At 40.5% G+C, this 15,998-nt stretch overlaps 1 protein-coding gene across 8 annotated transcripts in view; it reads right to left on the bottom strand.

The window, feature by feature from the left end:
* The window catches only part of birc6 (baculoviral IAP repeat containing 6), a 253,706-nt gene that overhangs the window by 135,568 nt on the left and 102,140 nt on the right, over window positions 1–15,998 (bottom strand). For 6 of the 8 annotated variants that reach the window (XM_059985630.1, XM_059985635.1, XM_059985632.1 and 3 more), the window contains 9 exons: window positions 15,751–15,850; window positions 13,693–13,907; window positions 12,578–12,786; window positions 9,147–9,493; window positions 5,505–5,724; window positions 5,050–5,183; window positions 4,030–4,167; window positions 3,184–3,311; window positions 2,403–2,534 (listed from right to left, as the gene is read on the bottom strand). In XM_059985630.1, coding sequence (XP_059841613.1) covers window positions 2,403–2,534; window positions 3,184–3,311; window positions 4,030–4,167; window positions 5,050–5,183; window positions 5,505–5,724; window positions 9,147–9,493; window positions 12,578–12,786; window positions 13,693–13,907; window positions 15,751–15,850 — 1,623 coding nt within the window. The remainder of the gene's footprint in view (window positions 1–2,402; window positions 2,535–3,183; window positions 3,312–4,029; window positions 4,168–5,049; window positions 5,184–5,504; window positions 5,725–9,146; window positions 9,494–12,577; window positions 12,787–13,692; window positions 13,908–15,750; window positions 15,851–15,998) is intronic. The other 2 variants (XM_059985634.1, XM_059985633.1) reach the window with 2 other exon arrangements.

Raw genomic sequence — 15,998 nt, forward strand, 5'->3', positions numbered from 1 at the left:
AAAATAATAAGATAAAAAAGTTCAAAGTTCTCTCCAATCCATCTCCCATTCCCTCCTCTGATCTCAGATACCCCTTTACTCTTGACTGCGACCACTAAATTCTTGGGTGAACAGCTTCCCTTTCTAATGGACATTTCCTCAACTCCAATTGTTTTCATCATATCAACGCTATTTTAAATGCTGCTTTGATCCAACCACCCTCTCTACAAGATTCAGTTGTCGCATTCTAAACACATTTGAATTTCACCAAAGCAATGAAATGCCCTTAAGCAATGTTCAAACTGTTTTACCTTTCTTTTACCATACAATTCTTTCATTCCTCAAAATATCATTCTCACCCAACTTTCTCCACTATTCAATTTAGAGTGGACTAATCAACCTGTCAATTCATCCCCAAGACTGATTATTGTATTCCCCCTGTCATATACCTGCAGAGCAGCCCAGGAAACCGTGTCCAACCACCCAATTTTGCTCCATACATGCCAGTTCTTGGCAACATCATCCATGGAGATGGAATCAGTCTTACATAAAATAATGTCCCTAAACTCTGTTATACAGGTTTCTCAACTATTTCACCTCAACTATCATTCAGCCTTCAATAGGCCACAATCAAAAACAATGATTGAAATCAGTCATTGGTACCTGCACACCACAAGTTGTGCATCGATGCTGACTTCATACTTTTCCCTTTTCAGAGGGGCGTATTCAGTGCCCAATCCTGTATCCTCTCCAAATGCCTATTTCAGATTGCTCACTTCATCCAATCTCAGTTTTTTTTAGACTCACACCATTCTAGTGTTTCCTTTGTTTCTTCTGCTTTCTATCCACTACTTATTAAACTAAGAACAGTGCATAATAGTCTCATGATGCACTCATTTAGATCAACAGCATCTAACATTTAAGGGTTTTATTTGCTCACCTGTCAGATTTCCATACTTCTCAGAACTTCTATCCTATCTTCGTAATGCCCTCTGCCTCAACTCCGTATTTAAGTACAAATATTGTTTATTGCTCCCACGTACCCCTCACAACTACCTCACTTGATACCATGCTCCACCTTCCCCTCCTATTGTTACCACTTTTTTTCCCCTCCACTAATCCTAGCTTCTGTGGTTATTTCCACTCTCCTCTCCACCATCTGCCTATCACCCCCTACTCAATTGCACCCAACTATCACATGCTAGCTCCTGATCCACCCCTTTTTCTAACTGGCCATCTCCCCTCTGACTTCCAGTCCAGGTAACGAGTATGTCACAAAACATTTGAATGTGCAATTCTTTCCAATAGGCACAACCGAATCCACTGACCTGCTCCAGCATTGTGTGCATTGCTCCAGATTCACCTATAGTCTCTTATGCCTCTCCTACCTATACAACGGCTGCCAGGAATCAGTAGTCTGGACTTAACTCTTCATCTTAACTGCATCCTATGCCATTTCTTAATTATTGCTAGGTTTATTAATTATTCCCTCAGTTTGATTTTGATGATCAAGGAAAGAGATTACAAAGCTCCTTTTGCCTACTTTTAAGATCACTGTATGATCTATACCTCAGGCTCACTTTCCTCTCCAAACCTCATATGCACCAGGTACCAATGTCCAAAATATTATTTTTCCCCACCTTGAAAATGCTTACCGTGTATTAATCCACTGCAGTAGCAAACTGCAAAGACTTACAATTCCCTGCTTGAATAAATTCTCATCTAAATGGCAGATCTATTATCCTGAGATCGTTTCGAACCTCTGGCAGCAGCAACCAGCCTCTCAGCATTCGCTCAGCTAATCCTATGCCTCAAAGGGCTCTCCACTAAAAATCCAGAAGACCTATTTGATTCATTCCTTCATCCAAGAATCAATTTCCAGAGCACTGACAATGCAACAATATTAATATGAAGATCATCTGATAACAAAGGCTATTGCAGCATTTGCTTTCTCAATTCATGGCTTCAACTCCACCTACTTCAAGATTCATTTTTTTAAGCTATCATTTCCTCTTTCTACAAAATTCCATAACTCTCACATTTTCCCCACATTGTACTTCATCTACCATCTTCTTGCCTACTCTCTCACACTACCTCTATCCCTTTGCCAACTTGGCCCCTTCCTCATATATCACCTTCCAATTACCCTAGCTTTCTATCAGCAGCAAACTTAGATATGATAAACTGCCTTTTCATGTCGCTAAGATACAGTATGAATAGCCAAGGCTCTAGGACTACTCCCAGTAATACCTCCACTAGTAACAGTAGATCTGTGAAACACAGCAGCCTGATTTCTATGTTAAAGAAATGCTAAATAAATGAAATTTGTTCCTGCAAATAAAAATATTCTTGTCCTGATCTGGACCAGTAGTACTGCAACCATTTGAAACACTTAAGCTATAGAACAAAAACAGACGTCATACCTTTGACGTAGCTTGCTTTAGTTTTGCCTGTTCTACCAAAAGTTTATATGAGGATCCTTTGCTGCTCTGGATCTTCTCTTTCTCTATTTGCTCAACTAACGCCTTTTGTTTTGCTTTTAACAAATTGAGTTGCTGCAAAAGAGGTTAAATTAGTTGTCAGTTTTATATGTATACACACCCCCGAAACACATGCTAACTTACAGCATATCCTTAAACACCTTGACTTTTTACAAAGTAAGCTGGTGCATTTGCCTCTTTCCCTCCCCTCCAAGCTAGCTCCTCATACTTTACCTCAGTAGTAACTCTGACAAAAACCTGACTAAGAATACCTGGAAGGCAACCTACTCAAAAGGTGTTTGCAAATGTATCTCTTTATGAACCACATGCATGCCTAGAATAATCATCTTCCTCACAGTCCCTCCCTGATTGCAAGCCTACTTGTGAAATAATGAACTCTCATAAGTAATGACAGGTAGAAAACTCTAACCCAACGCTTACCACAACACTTCAAAGGGTAATTAAGATCAAGTTTGGATTACATATTATAATAAACACACTAAAAGCAGCAAAACTCATTTTGAACATTTTCCCAAACCATACGTTCTCCTTATTTACAGGAGAGAGAAAGGGAGGATAAGAGAGTGGGAGGGAGTAAAAGGGGCATACACACATGGTGCACATATTGTGTAACTGCCTAAGCAACTTTGATTTTGTGAACACGAAGCTTATCACATTACTTGCTGGAATAACGTATAACATCTAAACAGTTGCTGAGAAGTACCTGTTTGTGGTGTATGAGCTGCTTACGAATTTTTCTTGAATACAGCCGGTCAAGACTGCTGCTCCCTTTGGTAGATCTGCCTGAACACTGCGACTGGAGATTGTTATTGATGAAACTCCACTGGTTTCCTATAGGAAGGGAAATCCCAGTCTTTAACTGAATTTATGCTTGAATTCAAAACATTTAAGCCCAAGTGAAATACATTTTTCAGCATTACTCAGTAATATGCAATCTGCTGCCAGTGTAGACATGCACTGTTATCGTACTACTCTAGAAGGGGACAATACTATTTTGTCATTTCATTAATTACCACTTCAATTTCTGTGCAATCTGTACTAGCCAAACAACTGGAAAAATGATTGCAAGTATGTCATTTTGCTATCAATTGAACTGGCAGACATCGAGATAGCAGAACTCTACAAAATATTACTTTCATATTTTCCCACTTCATTGGAGATCATCAAACCCATCAGATCAATGCTTCCTACTAAAGAATTCTCAATGGTTCCATTCCTCTACTTACTTCCTTGCAAGCTACTCCCCCACCCAATTCTCCTCACACACCCCTACATCTCAGACAATTTACAGTGGCCAATGAATCCTTCAGCACATCTTTAGGACATGATAAATGCAGAGACCTTGTGTTTACGGGGAGGAAATGTAAATTTCCATACAGACAAGCACCTGAAGTTAGGATTAAACCTAATCCGATAGTTATGAAGCAGCAGACCCAACTGCTGCCCTACCATGCCAGCCTTCACAATGGATTACTGATGTGAATGCCAATCTATTCATCATAAGTTAACTTGGAATTTAAACACCTTGGGAACTTGCAATGAAGAATACCTGTCAGAATCCGTTCTCTGTCTTTACTATTTAACGGCTTTTTGGCAGCAGCCACTTCATCTTCAACACTTGCAACATAGTCCAGCAACCGAGAAACTAGCATCACAACCCAACTGACCATTGGGATATCCAAAACACCTGCAGAAATGAAGGGAAAGTTAGACTTTGCAACTGTACTGTGCAGCATCAAGCTGCCTTGTACCCTAAAGAACTTGAAGGAAAGATGATTACCAAAGGTTCAGGCGTGAAACACACAAATTGGAATTTTCACTGCATAGGAAGACGTATGCCAGACACACTCCTTCTCGCCAGTGGTACTATCTACAGGAGGTACTGCCTCAAGAAGGCAACATCTATAGGCAAAGATCCTCATCATCCAGGCCCTACCATCTTTAGACAACTATCATTGGACAATAGGTACATAAGCCTGAAGTCCTACTCCACTAGGTTTAAGAACAACTATTTCCTTTCAACTAATCACTTCTTGAACAAATAGGTCACTAAAATGCTAATCACTACAGTTTGAACTACGAACACTTTGACCACTTTGCAGGACGTGGACTTTGTATTTGTTCCAATTGTGTTTTCTTGTGAAACAATCGTGTATAATGTTTAATTTGCACTTTTCCTGTGAAAGCTGCTTCTAAGATGCTATGTACCCGTGATGCTACAAGCAGCAAGTTGTTCATTGCACTTATACATCTGACAATAAGATCAACTTTGACTTGTAATGTTTTACAATTAACAAGCCTGACAGAGATCAATAACCATTGTGGGATTAAAAGACCAAAATTCTATTCAACACCAGCAGGAGAATTCACAACGATATATGAATGGGCAGTAAACTTAGTCTTATCAGAAATAACCACTTTACAAATTATTTAAAGAAATCAACATGGATTGTATGTAAAGAATAAAACAACAATTTCACTCAAGTTCACCATTGCATGCCAGACACACAAATTATGCTCTAATTCATTATAGTTTCATTACTCATTTTAGTTATAGATACATTCTTACCCTCTGTGCGTCTGTAAGCTGTCATCTGCGGTTGCAGTGATGACAACAAGTTATCCAATAGATTCAGTAAGCCTTCCAAAACCCCACTATTACCAAGTGATCGTTGACCAAAGCAGGAAAGTAACATGAAAACCCTGAAACAAAAGAGATGGTAACAAAATAGGTTTTACATTTCGAGCTCTCGCAAATGAGAAATCTACAGCATCCTATAAAACATCTTGACCACTGTTTAAGGTTGCAGCCGTTTTTTTTAATCTTCACCTTGTTGCAACTACAGACATTTTGAAAAAGCAACCTCCAGGCTGCACTTTAAAAGTATGTTGTACCAATAAACAATACTTAAAATAAGAATTCACAGGTCCAGGAGTTTGAGTAATTAAATGCTGGTGATTTCATTCAAATCTATTCAGACAAATGCAAATAACTCAGTGATGATATACATACAGACAACCTACCTATCTTGTGGGAATATAAGATGCTGCTCAGAGTTATAAAGTTCTTGTAAAACATTGGACAGGAATTGTCCCCACCACCTCTCTCCACCACACAGTTGCACAAGCAGCAGGCCAGCATGGAGACGTATTTTGGGGGTACCACTAATGCACAGGTGTTTAAACAGCTCCTCACAGGCCTGTGCATGAAATGTGCTTTGAAGAATTGCTGGCACGGCATGGCCTACAAGAATTTAAATGTACTATTAGTGAAAAGATAAACATGATTAGTAAATTGAAACCTAATGTCAATAAGGACGCAGGATGTACCGACAGAATTTTAATTTTTAAAAGTTTGAACAAAAAACAAGGACAGGATGTGGCAGGTTAGTTGAACTGATTCACGGAGCACCAAGAGCAAATTGTTCATATTTTTTTTTAAACATGCCTTTCATGTCAAAATTACACGCATCAATAGACAAGTTTCCAAAACAGACATTCACAAACTTGGGTCCATGGACCCCTTACTTAATGATATTGATCTAAGGCATTAAAAATAAACAGGTTGGGAACCCCTGCTCTAAAAGAATTGTGGTCAGTTCTAAATTTAGTGAATGGAGTACCAAATATCAAATAATTCCAAATATAAATTTAAATCTCCACCACCCCATTTGCTTAGAAAAAATATTGTACAAAATGTTCTCAAGCTACTTATTTATACTCTATCAGATGGCCAGGCAAATGCTTGTCCACTTCACTTTGATCATGCCATGAAACTACAAAACATCACTCACGTTTTAATAATGAAGAATGGCAATGAGAGGAAGCAGCAAAACCTTACTTTATACACGCACACTAACTGCATCTAAACTGAATTATATCCAGAATCTTTTGCAGATTTAAGATTCAATACAATTCTCATCTCCTTTCATCCAACTTCAGTTTTATGCTCTGGGGTAACTCACCATAAAGTTAGACGAAGTTTCAACTGTACATGGCTGTTCTGTGCTAGATGTATTCTGACAACAGCAGGGAGCAAGTAGGAGGAGTCGGAGTCAGCCACTCAGTCCTTTGCACCTCTGCCACCATTTAATAAGATAACCAACTCCATATTCCCTCCGTCTCCCACTAAACTTTTATTTCCTCGTTTAGCAAGAATTTAAATTCAATGACAGCCTCTTGAGGCAAAAAGCTCCACAAACCAATGCCTTCAGGAAATGGATAATCCATACAAGCCCTCTCCCTCCAAGTGTGCAGGTCTGATCACCCGGGCAGGGGGAGGATGACATTAAGCTTGAAAGGGTACAGAAAAGATTCATGAGAATGTAACCAGGACTAGAGGGCTTCAGCTAAAAAGGAGATACTGGATAGGCTGGGACATATTTTGCCTGAAGTGCAGAGGCTGAGGTATAGCTGTAGAGGTTAAAAACATCATGAGTGGCATAGATAAGGTAAATAGTCTATCTTTTTCCACAGGTTAGGGAAATCTAACACCAGAGGGTATAGGTTAATGGTGAGAGGGGAAGATTTAAAAAAGACCCAAGAGGCTTTTTCCACAGTGGGATGGGAATATAGGATAAAGCTCCCCAAGGAAAATACAATTACAACATTTATAAGACACTAGGGCAGACGTATGAATAGAAAGGGCTAAGTCTAGAGGGATAGGCACAAATACAGGCCCTTTGGCCCAACTAGTCTGTGCCAAAACATTTAATCTGGCTACTCCCATCAACCTGCACCCAAATCATAGCCCTCCATACCCCTACCATCCATGCACCTATCTAAACTTCTCTTAAACATTGAAATCGAGCTCGTATGCACCACATGCTGGCAGCTTGTTCCACACTCTCATGACCCTTTGGAGTGAAGTTTCCCCTCATGTTTCCCTTAAACCTCACCTTTCACCCTTAACCCATGATCTCTAGGCCCAGTCCCACCCAACCTCAGCAGAAACAGCCTGTTTGTATTTTCCCAACTAAACGCCACATAATGGATTAAACATGGGAGTAGGACTTGTTCAAGTAAACAACTTAGTCGGCTGGACAAGTGGGCTGAAGGGCAATTTCTGTGCTGTATAATTCTAATATGACCACACAGACTGCGATGACATTTTTGTAACTTACTTCAATCCTCTTCACAACTGATGTCCCTACTGAGTTTTATACCATCAGCAAAATTAATAAGCTTGATGTCAAAATCTGATATTCTCCTGGATAGTAGTTTCCTGCTTTTTTTTCCCCCCACTTCCTGAACAATATTTGCTATTTTTCCAATTAGACAGCAAAAACTAAAACATAATGACACAACTGTATTGGCAAAATAAATGAATAAACTTTCCAGCAATTTCATGCTGCCAGTTCACCAAATTATTCCACCTAACAGTAGCACTGCTTCAGTGTCTTCATGTGTCTTTTTCTTCATATACTTTTCCCTCATTCATCAGAATTTTTCATCACTAACTCTATAATAATGCAGATTTTTTTCAACAGCTTCTGAACTAAAAAGGCACTGTAATACTTAAATCATTTAGACTTTTATGACAATTAGAACAACAGATAACAAAGGGTGCCTTGTGGCACAGAATTGCAGCTGCTAATGAAACTACCAATGACAAAATACTAAGCCTGCCTGCGCCAACTAAGAGCTAACCTGTAATATTAAAACAAATTCCAAGGACACGGCCTCAAAACAAAGGGGCATCCTTTTAGAAAGGAGATGAGGAGGAATTTATTCAGTTGGAGAGTGGTGAATCTGTGATTCTTTGCCATGGATAGCTGTGGAGGCCAAGTGTTTGTGTATATTTAAGGCAGAGGTTAATAGATTCTTGATTGGTCAGGGCATGCAGGGATAAGGGGAGAAGGCAGGAGATTGGGGCTGAGGGGAAAATTGGATCAACCATGATGAAATGGCAGAGCAGACACAATGGGCCAAGTGGCCTAATTCTGCTCCTATACCTTATGGTCTAAATTGTACCTGTCTCAAAATTTTCAACTGCAGATCACCTCAGTCTGAACTGAGATGTAGCCAAAGACAAACTTAGCATTTGCTAACTAGCTTGCAGCAAAGTTGTAAACAGATTTTGAGTAAAAAGATTTTCTCAATAGAAAGGGACTTATAAGGTGTATTGAATAAACAACCATTTTGTTAGAACATCTGAGTAGTTTACACTTCATTTCAACTATGAAGCTTGAAAACCCAGATGAAGAAGTTTCTTTCCCACTTCTATGGGAGTTCTGAATAACCAACTCTTTCACATCCCCTTCCAGGTGGTGCTGCCATGTTCTCAAACTTCTGACTCTAGCTCTCAGTTATTCCATTATTTACACCTTTGCATTTAACTTTGAACTACTTCAGACTGCAGTCCGATTACTGTGCTTGATGTATCTACTACTTACACTTTGAGATTCACGCAAACAATTCATTGCACCCTGGCATATGAGACAATAAACTAATCTAAATTGATGTTATTTAAGACTAGTATTTGTCATACTTCCCTCCACTATACCCAGCATTCCCACCTAGCTATATAAAGACATTTCACTTCTGCTGACTTTGAGGTACAACACTGAACTCTGCTGAGGAAGCCACACTTTCCCAGATGGTATCTTAATCTAACCCACTTATGACCAGTTCACACAGCACTTTTGAGGATAGACAGACACTAACCGCTGGATGAATGTAAAAGACTCAATAATGTATCCAGGAGGTATCGGATAATAGTGCGCAGCTGCTCTGTGGAGGAATTCTGAATCAATTCTTTTGAATCAAATGTCTCTGGCAGTGTCTTCCTGCTGGAACCCAGAGCCACTCGAAGGCGCTGCACCGCATGATGAGCCAGGTTCAGCTGAAGCTGCAGCTGAATGCAGTCCTGATACGCCGAGAAGACTTTGCTATCCTCCTCAACTGCCTTGTCTGGTTTCCGTAGGAAGTACTGAGCGTTGTTGGCACTGTTCAGTGGAGGAAGGTCAATATTCTGCAACAGTGTTTCCAATCTATGGCAAGCAAGGTTGTACCTGTCAAAGAAATTACAGTAGATCAAAAAACCAAAATACACATGGCTATCACTTGTACACAGTCCAGATGCGATTATTCTTTTAATTTTTCGTCATCTTTTCATTTCCTCTTCTGTCATTTTCCCTTAGACTATCAACAAGGCTACTGTCACATAATGTCCTTACACATCTGGAGAAGGATGCTTATGTGAGAATGCTGTCCTTGGACTACAGTTTAGCATTCAACACCGTAAATCCCTCCAGGCTCGACAAGAAGCTCAGAGACCTCGGTCTTCACCCTGCCTTGTTCAGCTGCATCCTGGACTTCCTGACAGATCGCCAGCAGGTAGTAAGAGTGGGCTCCCTCACCCCGGCCCTCTGACCCTCAACACAGGAGCCCCTCAGGGCTGTGTCCTAAGCCCCTTTTCACTCTCTGTATATCCATGACTGTGTCACCACCCACAGCTCTAATCTGCTAATTAAATTTGCCGAGGACACTATATTGATTGGCCTTATCTCAAATAATAATGAGGTGGCCTACAGGGAAGAAGTCATCTCCCTGACACAGTGGTGTCAAGAAAACAACCTCTTCCTCAATGTCACAAAAACAAAGGAGCTGGTTGTGGACTACAGGAGGAATGGAGTCTAACTCTTATTGACATCAATGGATCTGGGGTTGAGAGAGTGAACAGCTTTAAATTCCTCGGCATACACATCACTAAGGATGTCACATTCTCTGTACATACTGGCTGTGTGGTGAAAAAGCAGCTCAGACGGTTGAATTAGTTTGGTATAAGTCCCCAAATCCTAAGAACTTTTCACAGGGGCATAAATGAGAGCATCCTGACTGGCTGCATCAGTGCCTGGTATGGGAACTGTAATTTCCTCAGTTGCAGGACTCTGCAGAGGGTGGTGCGGACAGCCTAGCACAACAATAGATATGAACTTCCACTATTCAGGACACTTACAGAGACAGGTTCATAAAAATGGCCCGAAGGATCATTGGGGACCCGAGTCACCCCAACTACAAACTGTTCCACCTGCTACCATCTGGGAAATATTATCACAGCATTAAAGCCAGGACCAACACGCTCCTAGACTAATTAATTCACACTGATACAATTGTATTTCAATGTTATATTGACTGTCCTGTTATACATACTATTTATTATAAATTACTATATCTTGCACATTCCATATTTAGATGGAGACATAACAAACATTTTTGCTCCTCACGTATGTGAAAGTAGTAAGAAATAAAAGTCAATTCAATTCAGTAACCCCTCATCATCCAACACATATAGGATATTGGGGCCCGATTAGCAAAATTTCCAGACTATGAAATGTTACTCATTAATGCTCCGGAACATTTTAATTCACTATTTCAGAGCTCACATAATAACTCAGCTTTGTGCTTGCATACATTATCCATTCAGGGATAGTATTAAAACTTCACTAAGGAAGCACTTAATTCAGTTTATTAATCATTCATACTTCTATTTTGTCCATCCTACAGAAAAAATATCTAAGTTTGAGGAATGGAACAACTGGATTCTATTTGGTGCTTCTGTAGAATGCTATGAAATCTGCCATTTCATTAATTCAGGTTTGCAGAGCAGACCCAATTATAAATTATTATATTGAAAGAGTTAATAAAACATGGAAAAGGCCCGTCAGCCCAACTCATCCACGCAAACCAAGATGCCCATCTACACTCACCTTATTTGCTTGCATTTAGTCCAGTATCCCTCAAAATCTTTCCTATCAATATGCCTGTGCACATTCCCTGCATCTATACCCAGTCCACATCCACATCCCATAATGCCTCTATGCATCTACACCCCATCAGTACTCTCACAGCTTGGCCCTGAATCTCAAACCTGTCCATGATTTGAAGGGTGGACTAATTTGCAGGCACCCTTATACGCAAGGTTTATAGTGTCATATGGGACTAGGATTAGAATTGGGAGATTCTGGGCAATGTGGCTCAAAGGGCTTATTCTGTGCTGTATCTCAAATTTAAAAACCTACCTCTACCACCACCTCTAGAAGCTGATTCATATAACCACTATCCTGTATTGTAATACTTGCCCCTCAAGTCCTTTAAATTTTTCACTACTCATCTCAAACCTATACCCCTTCACTTCTAGACTCCCCTAACCTGGGGAAAAAACTGACTCTACCCCACACACAGAATGCTGGTAGAACACAGCAGGCCAGGCATCATCCATAAGGAGAAGCGCTGTTGACGTTTCGGGTCGAGACCCTTCGTCAGGACTAACTGAAAGGAAAGATAGTAAGAGATTTGAAAGTAGTGGGGGGAGGGGGAAATGTGAAATGATAGGAGAAGACCGGAGGGGGTGGGATGAAGCTAAGAGCTGGAAAGGTGATTGGCGAAAGTGAAAGAGCTGGAGAAGGGAAAGGATCATGGGACAGGAGGCCTCGGGAGAAAGAAAGGGGGAGGGGGGAGCACCAGAGGGAGATGGAGAACAGGCAGAGTGATGGGCAGAGAGAGAAAAAAAAGCAAACAACTAAATATGTCAGGGATGGGGTAAGAAGGGGAGGAGGGGCATTAACAGAAGTTAGAGAAGTCAATGTTCATGCCATCAGGTTGGAGGCTACCCAGCCGGTATATAAGGTGTTGTTCCTCCAACCTGAGTTTGGATTCATTTTGACAGTAGAGGAGGCCATTGATAGACATATCGGAATGGGAATGGGACGTGGAATTAAAATGTGTGGCCACTGGGAGATCCTGCTTTCTCTGGTGGACCGAGCGTAGGTGTTCAGCGAAACGGTCTCCCAGTCTGCGTCGAGTCTCACCAATATATAAAAGACCACACCAGGAGCACCGGACGCAGTATACCACACCAGCCGACTCACAGGTGAAGTGTCGTCTCACCTGGAAGGACTGTCTGGGGCCCTGAATCGTGGTGAGGGAGGAAGTGTAAGGGCAGGTGTAGCACTTGTTCTGCTTACAAGGATAAGTGCCAAGAGAGAGATCAGTGGGAAGGGATGGGGGGGGACAAGTGGACAAAGCAGCATAGATTGCAGGGCTCCAATTTGTAAAGCAATCCTCCACCACCACCACCAGACCATTGAACCAACCTGCATTGTATGTCTTCTTGAAGAGCAATCATCATTGTCAACTGCTGCTCCATTTCCGGCTGGCTTGCTGAATCATTTTCACCTTTTAGAGGGTCATGTATTAACTTGATTTCACTTTCCCATGGCAAAATGTAGGTGTGTCCATAATAGAGCCCAAGTGGTATTTTAGCTCTGGCATTTGTGCTGCCATAACGTCCGATCACTGTGATCTGCCAAGCGAAGAGAGGGTTTTAAACACAGGTTTTAAAAAGAAAAAAAAACTCCACACAATCTGTGAGGAACTTAACTTAGGCAGCATCTATGGAGGGGAATAAACAGTTGATGTTTTGGGCAGAGACTCATCCAAACTGGAAGGTATACACACATACACAGGCTTCGGCACATACTGCACCTACTGTACTGTGCACACTGCATCACTACAACAAATGTCATCCTCTCTAGCCAGCCATTGTTTCTGGTTCAACTAGGCTCTTAGGTACTTCAGTACCCTATATGGAGAAATCTGAATTTTAATCACTGACCCCTCCATTATAAAGCTTGTCTACGTACACACCACTAGATTGTCTTTCTTCATACCCAATGGAGCCATCACAGGAAACATATACATTCATTAATTCCCACCCCAATTATTCTCAGGTTGACCTGAACAGCATTCTATCATCCAAACTTTAGTTGGCAGAGCTGGTCAAATGCCAACATACATCAAGTCCCACTTATCACAATTGTGGTCAAATAACTAATATTGACTTCCAGTCATTCAACATCTCAAATTCAAAGTCCTCATCCTTTGTGGTCTCTCCTATCTGAATGTACAGTACATTCTTCTCCAGCCCTAACAAAGAACCCTGGCTGTGTGGTGTCCTAAGTTGCTATGATGCAGTTTTAATAAGAAAATTCTCAAATCCATCAGTAAATGGACAAAGGAGTTCCACTCCACAGCTACCCACCTCTTAGTAGATTTTCCTTTAACCAACCTAGGCCACAAATGTCAGTGTTTAGCTCCTTATCAAGTCTAAATTTTGCCTTATTTTACTGAAAGATTCCTTGAGGTACTGTTAAAGAGTGGAATTACAGTGGAAGTTTTTGTTTTTCCATTTATCTTAGAAGCCACGTACCTTCATAAACCTGCAAACAGGTGGTGGCAATAAATCATGAAGAATCAATGAGTGTGTACTAATATCTGTGGCTACCACTAAGCGTCGGCCATCCACTTCCTCTCCCAGTGTCCAAATGTCAATTGATAATGATGCTAGGTCTGCACAGGTTGGAATTAATATATCAGTCAGGAGTATTGGTCTCCCAAAGTCCAGCGTCACAAATCTTCTCGCTCCTAAAAATCAGATAAACAAAACAATTTAAATTGACATATTTTTCAATAATTAACAGTCATGTGAGCACTGTGCCAGGGATAAACAGAGGAACTAATACTTTATTTAGCCTGTAACAATTATCCAAACCTGGCAAGACCACCTTGCAATGGATACAAAAATAGATCAACTGTTAAAATATAAAAATGTAAGTGGTATAACAGATGGGTTACACACCACCTATAGAAACTGAAACAGCCAATGCTTCAGGTCTGTGACCCTTTGCCAGAACACAAGCAATGCTCTCAGCTTCAAATGGCCCATCTGACTGTCACTCCCGTCTCTGATGCTCTACCTCCATCACCATCTCAGGGTACAGACAGATGACCAACATCTACCACAAGCTCACAGACTCAGAGCTATCATAATTGCACTCCCCCTCACCCTTCCTCCTCTAAGAACTCCATTGTATTCTCTCAATTCACATGCCTGTCAAAAAAAAACTTCAGATAGAGTGTTGAAGAATTGCAAAACTAAAACGTTGGCCATTTCTTCTTACACTCTGCTCGACCCAGTTTTTCCAGCATCTGCAATCTTCATATTTTCATTTAAGAATATATTTGAATTGGAAGTAATACAGATTTATTTGATTCATCAGATGAAGAGGTTGATGTATGAAGACATATTTAGGCTAAAATTATTTACAAGGCTTGGAAGTTAACCGATTAAAACATAAAAGATTGAGGAGGAATGTTGAGAGCACGTTTTACTTAATAGGACTTTCAAGAAAGGGGACATAGTTCAAAATTAGACAAGGGACAGTAGATGATGGAATCAGGAGTAAAAAAAAGACAGCAAACTGGGGGATCTCGACAACTCCCCTGCTTCTGCAGATGCTGCTTAGCCAGCTGAATTCTTTCAACAGTTTGTCTTGGTCGAAAATAAGAGATGACCCATTTAAGGCCAAGACTGGGAGGAAGGGAATGAGGATCAACAACATGTCTCAGAGGTCCTGACTCTGGAATTGTGTACCACAGAACTATGAAGACAGAGTCACTGAATATAATTAAAATAGAAATGGACAGAGCTGAATTACAAGATAAGGCGGAAAATGAACAAAGAGGATCTTTCCGATAGGTAGAACAGCTCAACGTGTTGAAAGACCTGCTTCTCCTGTTCCTTATTTGTAGTAGGCATAAACTGCTATCATTTTTATATTCCTCAGCATCCATTTAGCAAACATATTAGAAACAAAAAGGGAACACGAATGGTATACTGATGGCTCATCTACTAAAGGAAATGTAATAGCTCCACAAAAAAGCAAATTTTTAGGTTTAAACAATGGTTTGCTTTGATTACTTATCAACAAATTGGCAAGAGGAAGCACATCAATTAATGCCTTAATGCTAACAAGATGGGGGAGAGGATGCTGAGGAGTTAGCTGGAATTAACTTCTGACACTTAATATTGGAAAACAGCTCAACGAAAGGCATCATGAGCACAAGAGATCCTGCAGATGTTAGAAATCCAGAGCAACACACAAAGTGCTGGCAGAACTCAGCAGTTCAGGCAGAACCTGACAAAAGGTCTCAGCCTGAAACATCAACTGTTTACTCATTTCCATAGATGCTACCTGACCTGCTGAGTTCCTCCAGCATTTTGTACGTGTTACAAAGGCATCACGCAGGATAATATCATCACCTGTGAAGCACCGCTGAACCAAACAGCCTTTCCTTTATCATCTACTTAGGCAAACATTTAAAAAAAACAATAATGTAATGAGATATTTAAACTTGAAATAATACAGGAGTTAATGAAGAGAAAAAATACTACATTAATAAAAGTCAATGTAGAAAGTATCAGTACCTGAGTGCATGCGTTCAATGATGATTGACTGATGTGGAGGAGGCTGAAGCAGATGAGAAGCATGAGAAATTGCTAATGCTAGACCTGTACCCAGAGGACTCTGCAAAACAAAACAAACATTCAAATACAAATTTTCTAAAAACCAGAATTATGACACACACCTGCATTTATGAAGCTAACAAAGACAAATATGTATCTATTGCACTTTCTAACTAGCCGAAAACAACAAATAATGCCCACCCACTATA

Source organism: Hypanus sabinus, chromosome 12 (genome assembly GCF_030144855.1).
Source record: "Hypanus sabinus isolate sHypSab1 chromosome 12, sHypSab1.hap1, whole genome shotgun sequence".
In the NCBI taxonomy this organism is placed as follows: domain Eukaryota; kingdom Metazoa; phylum Chordata; class Chondrichthyes; order Myliobatiformes; family Dasyatidae; genus Hypanus; species Hypanus sabinus.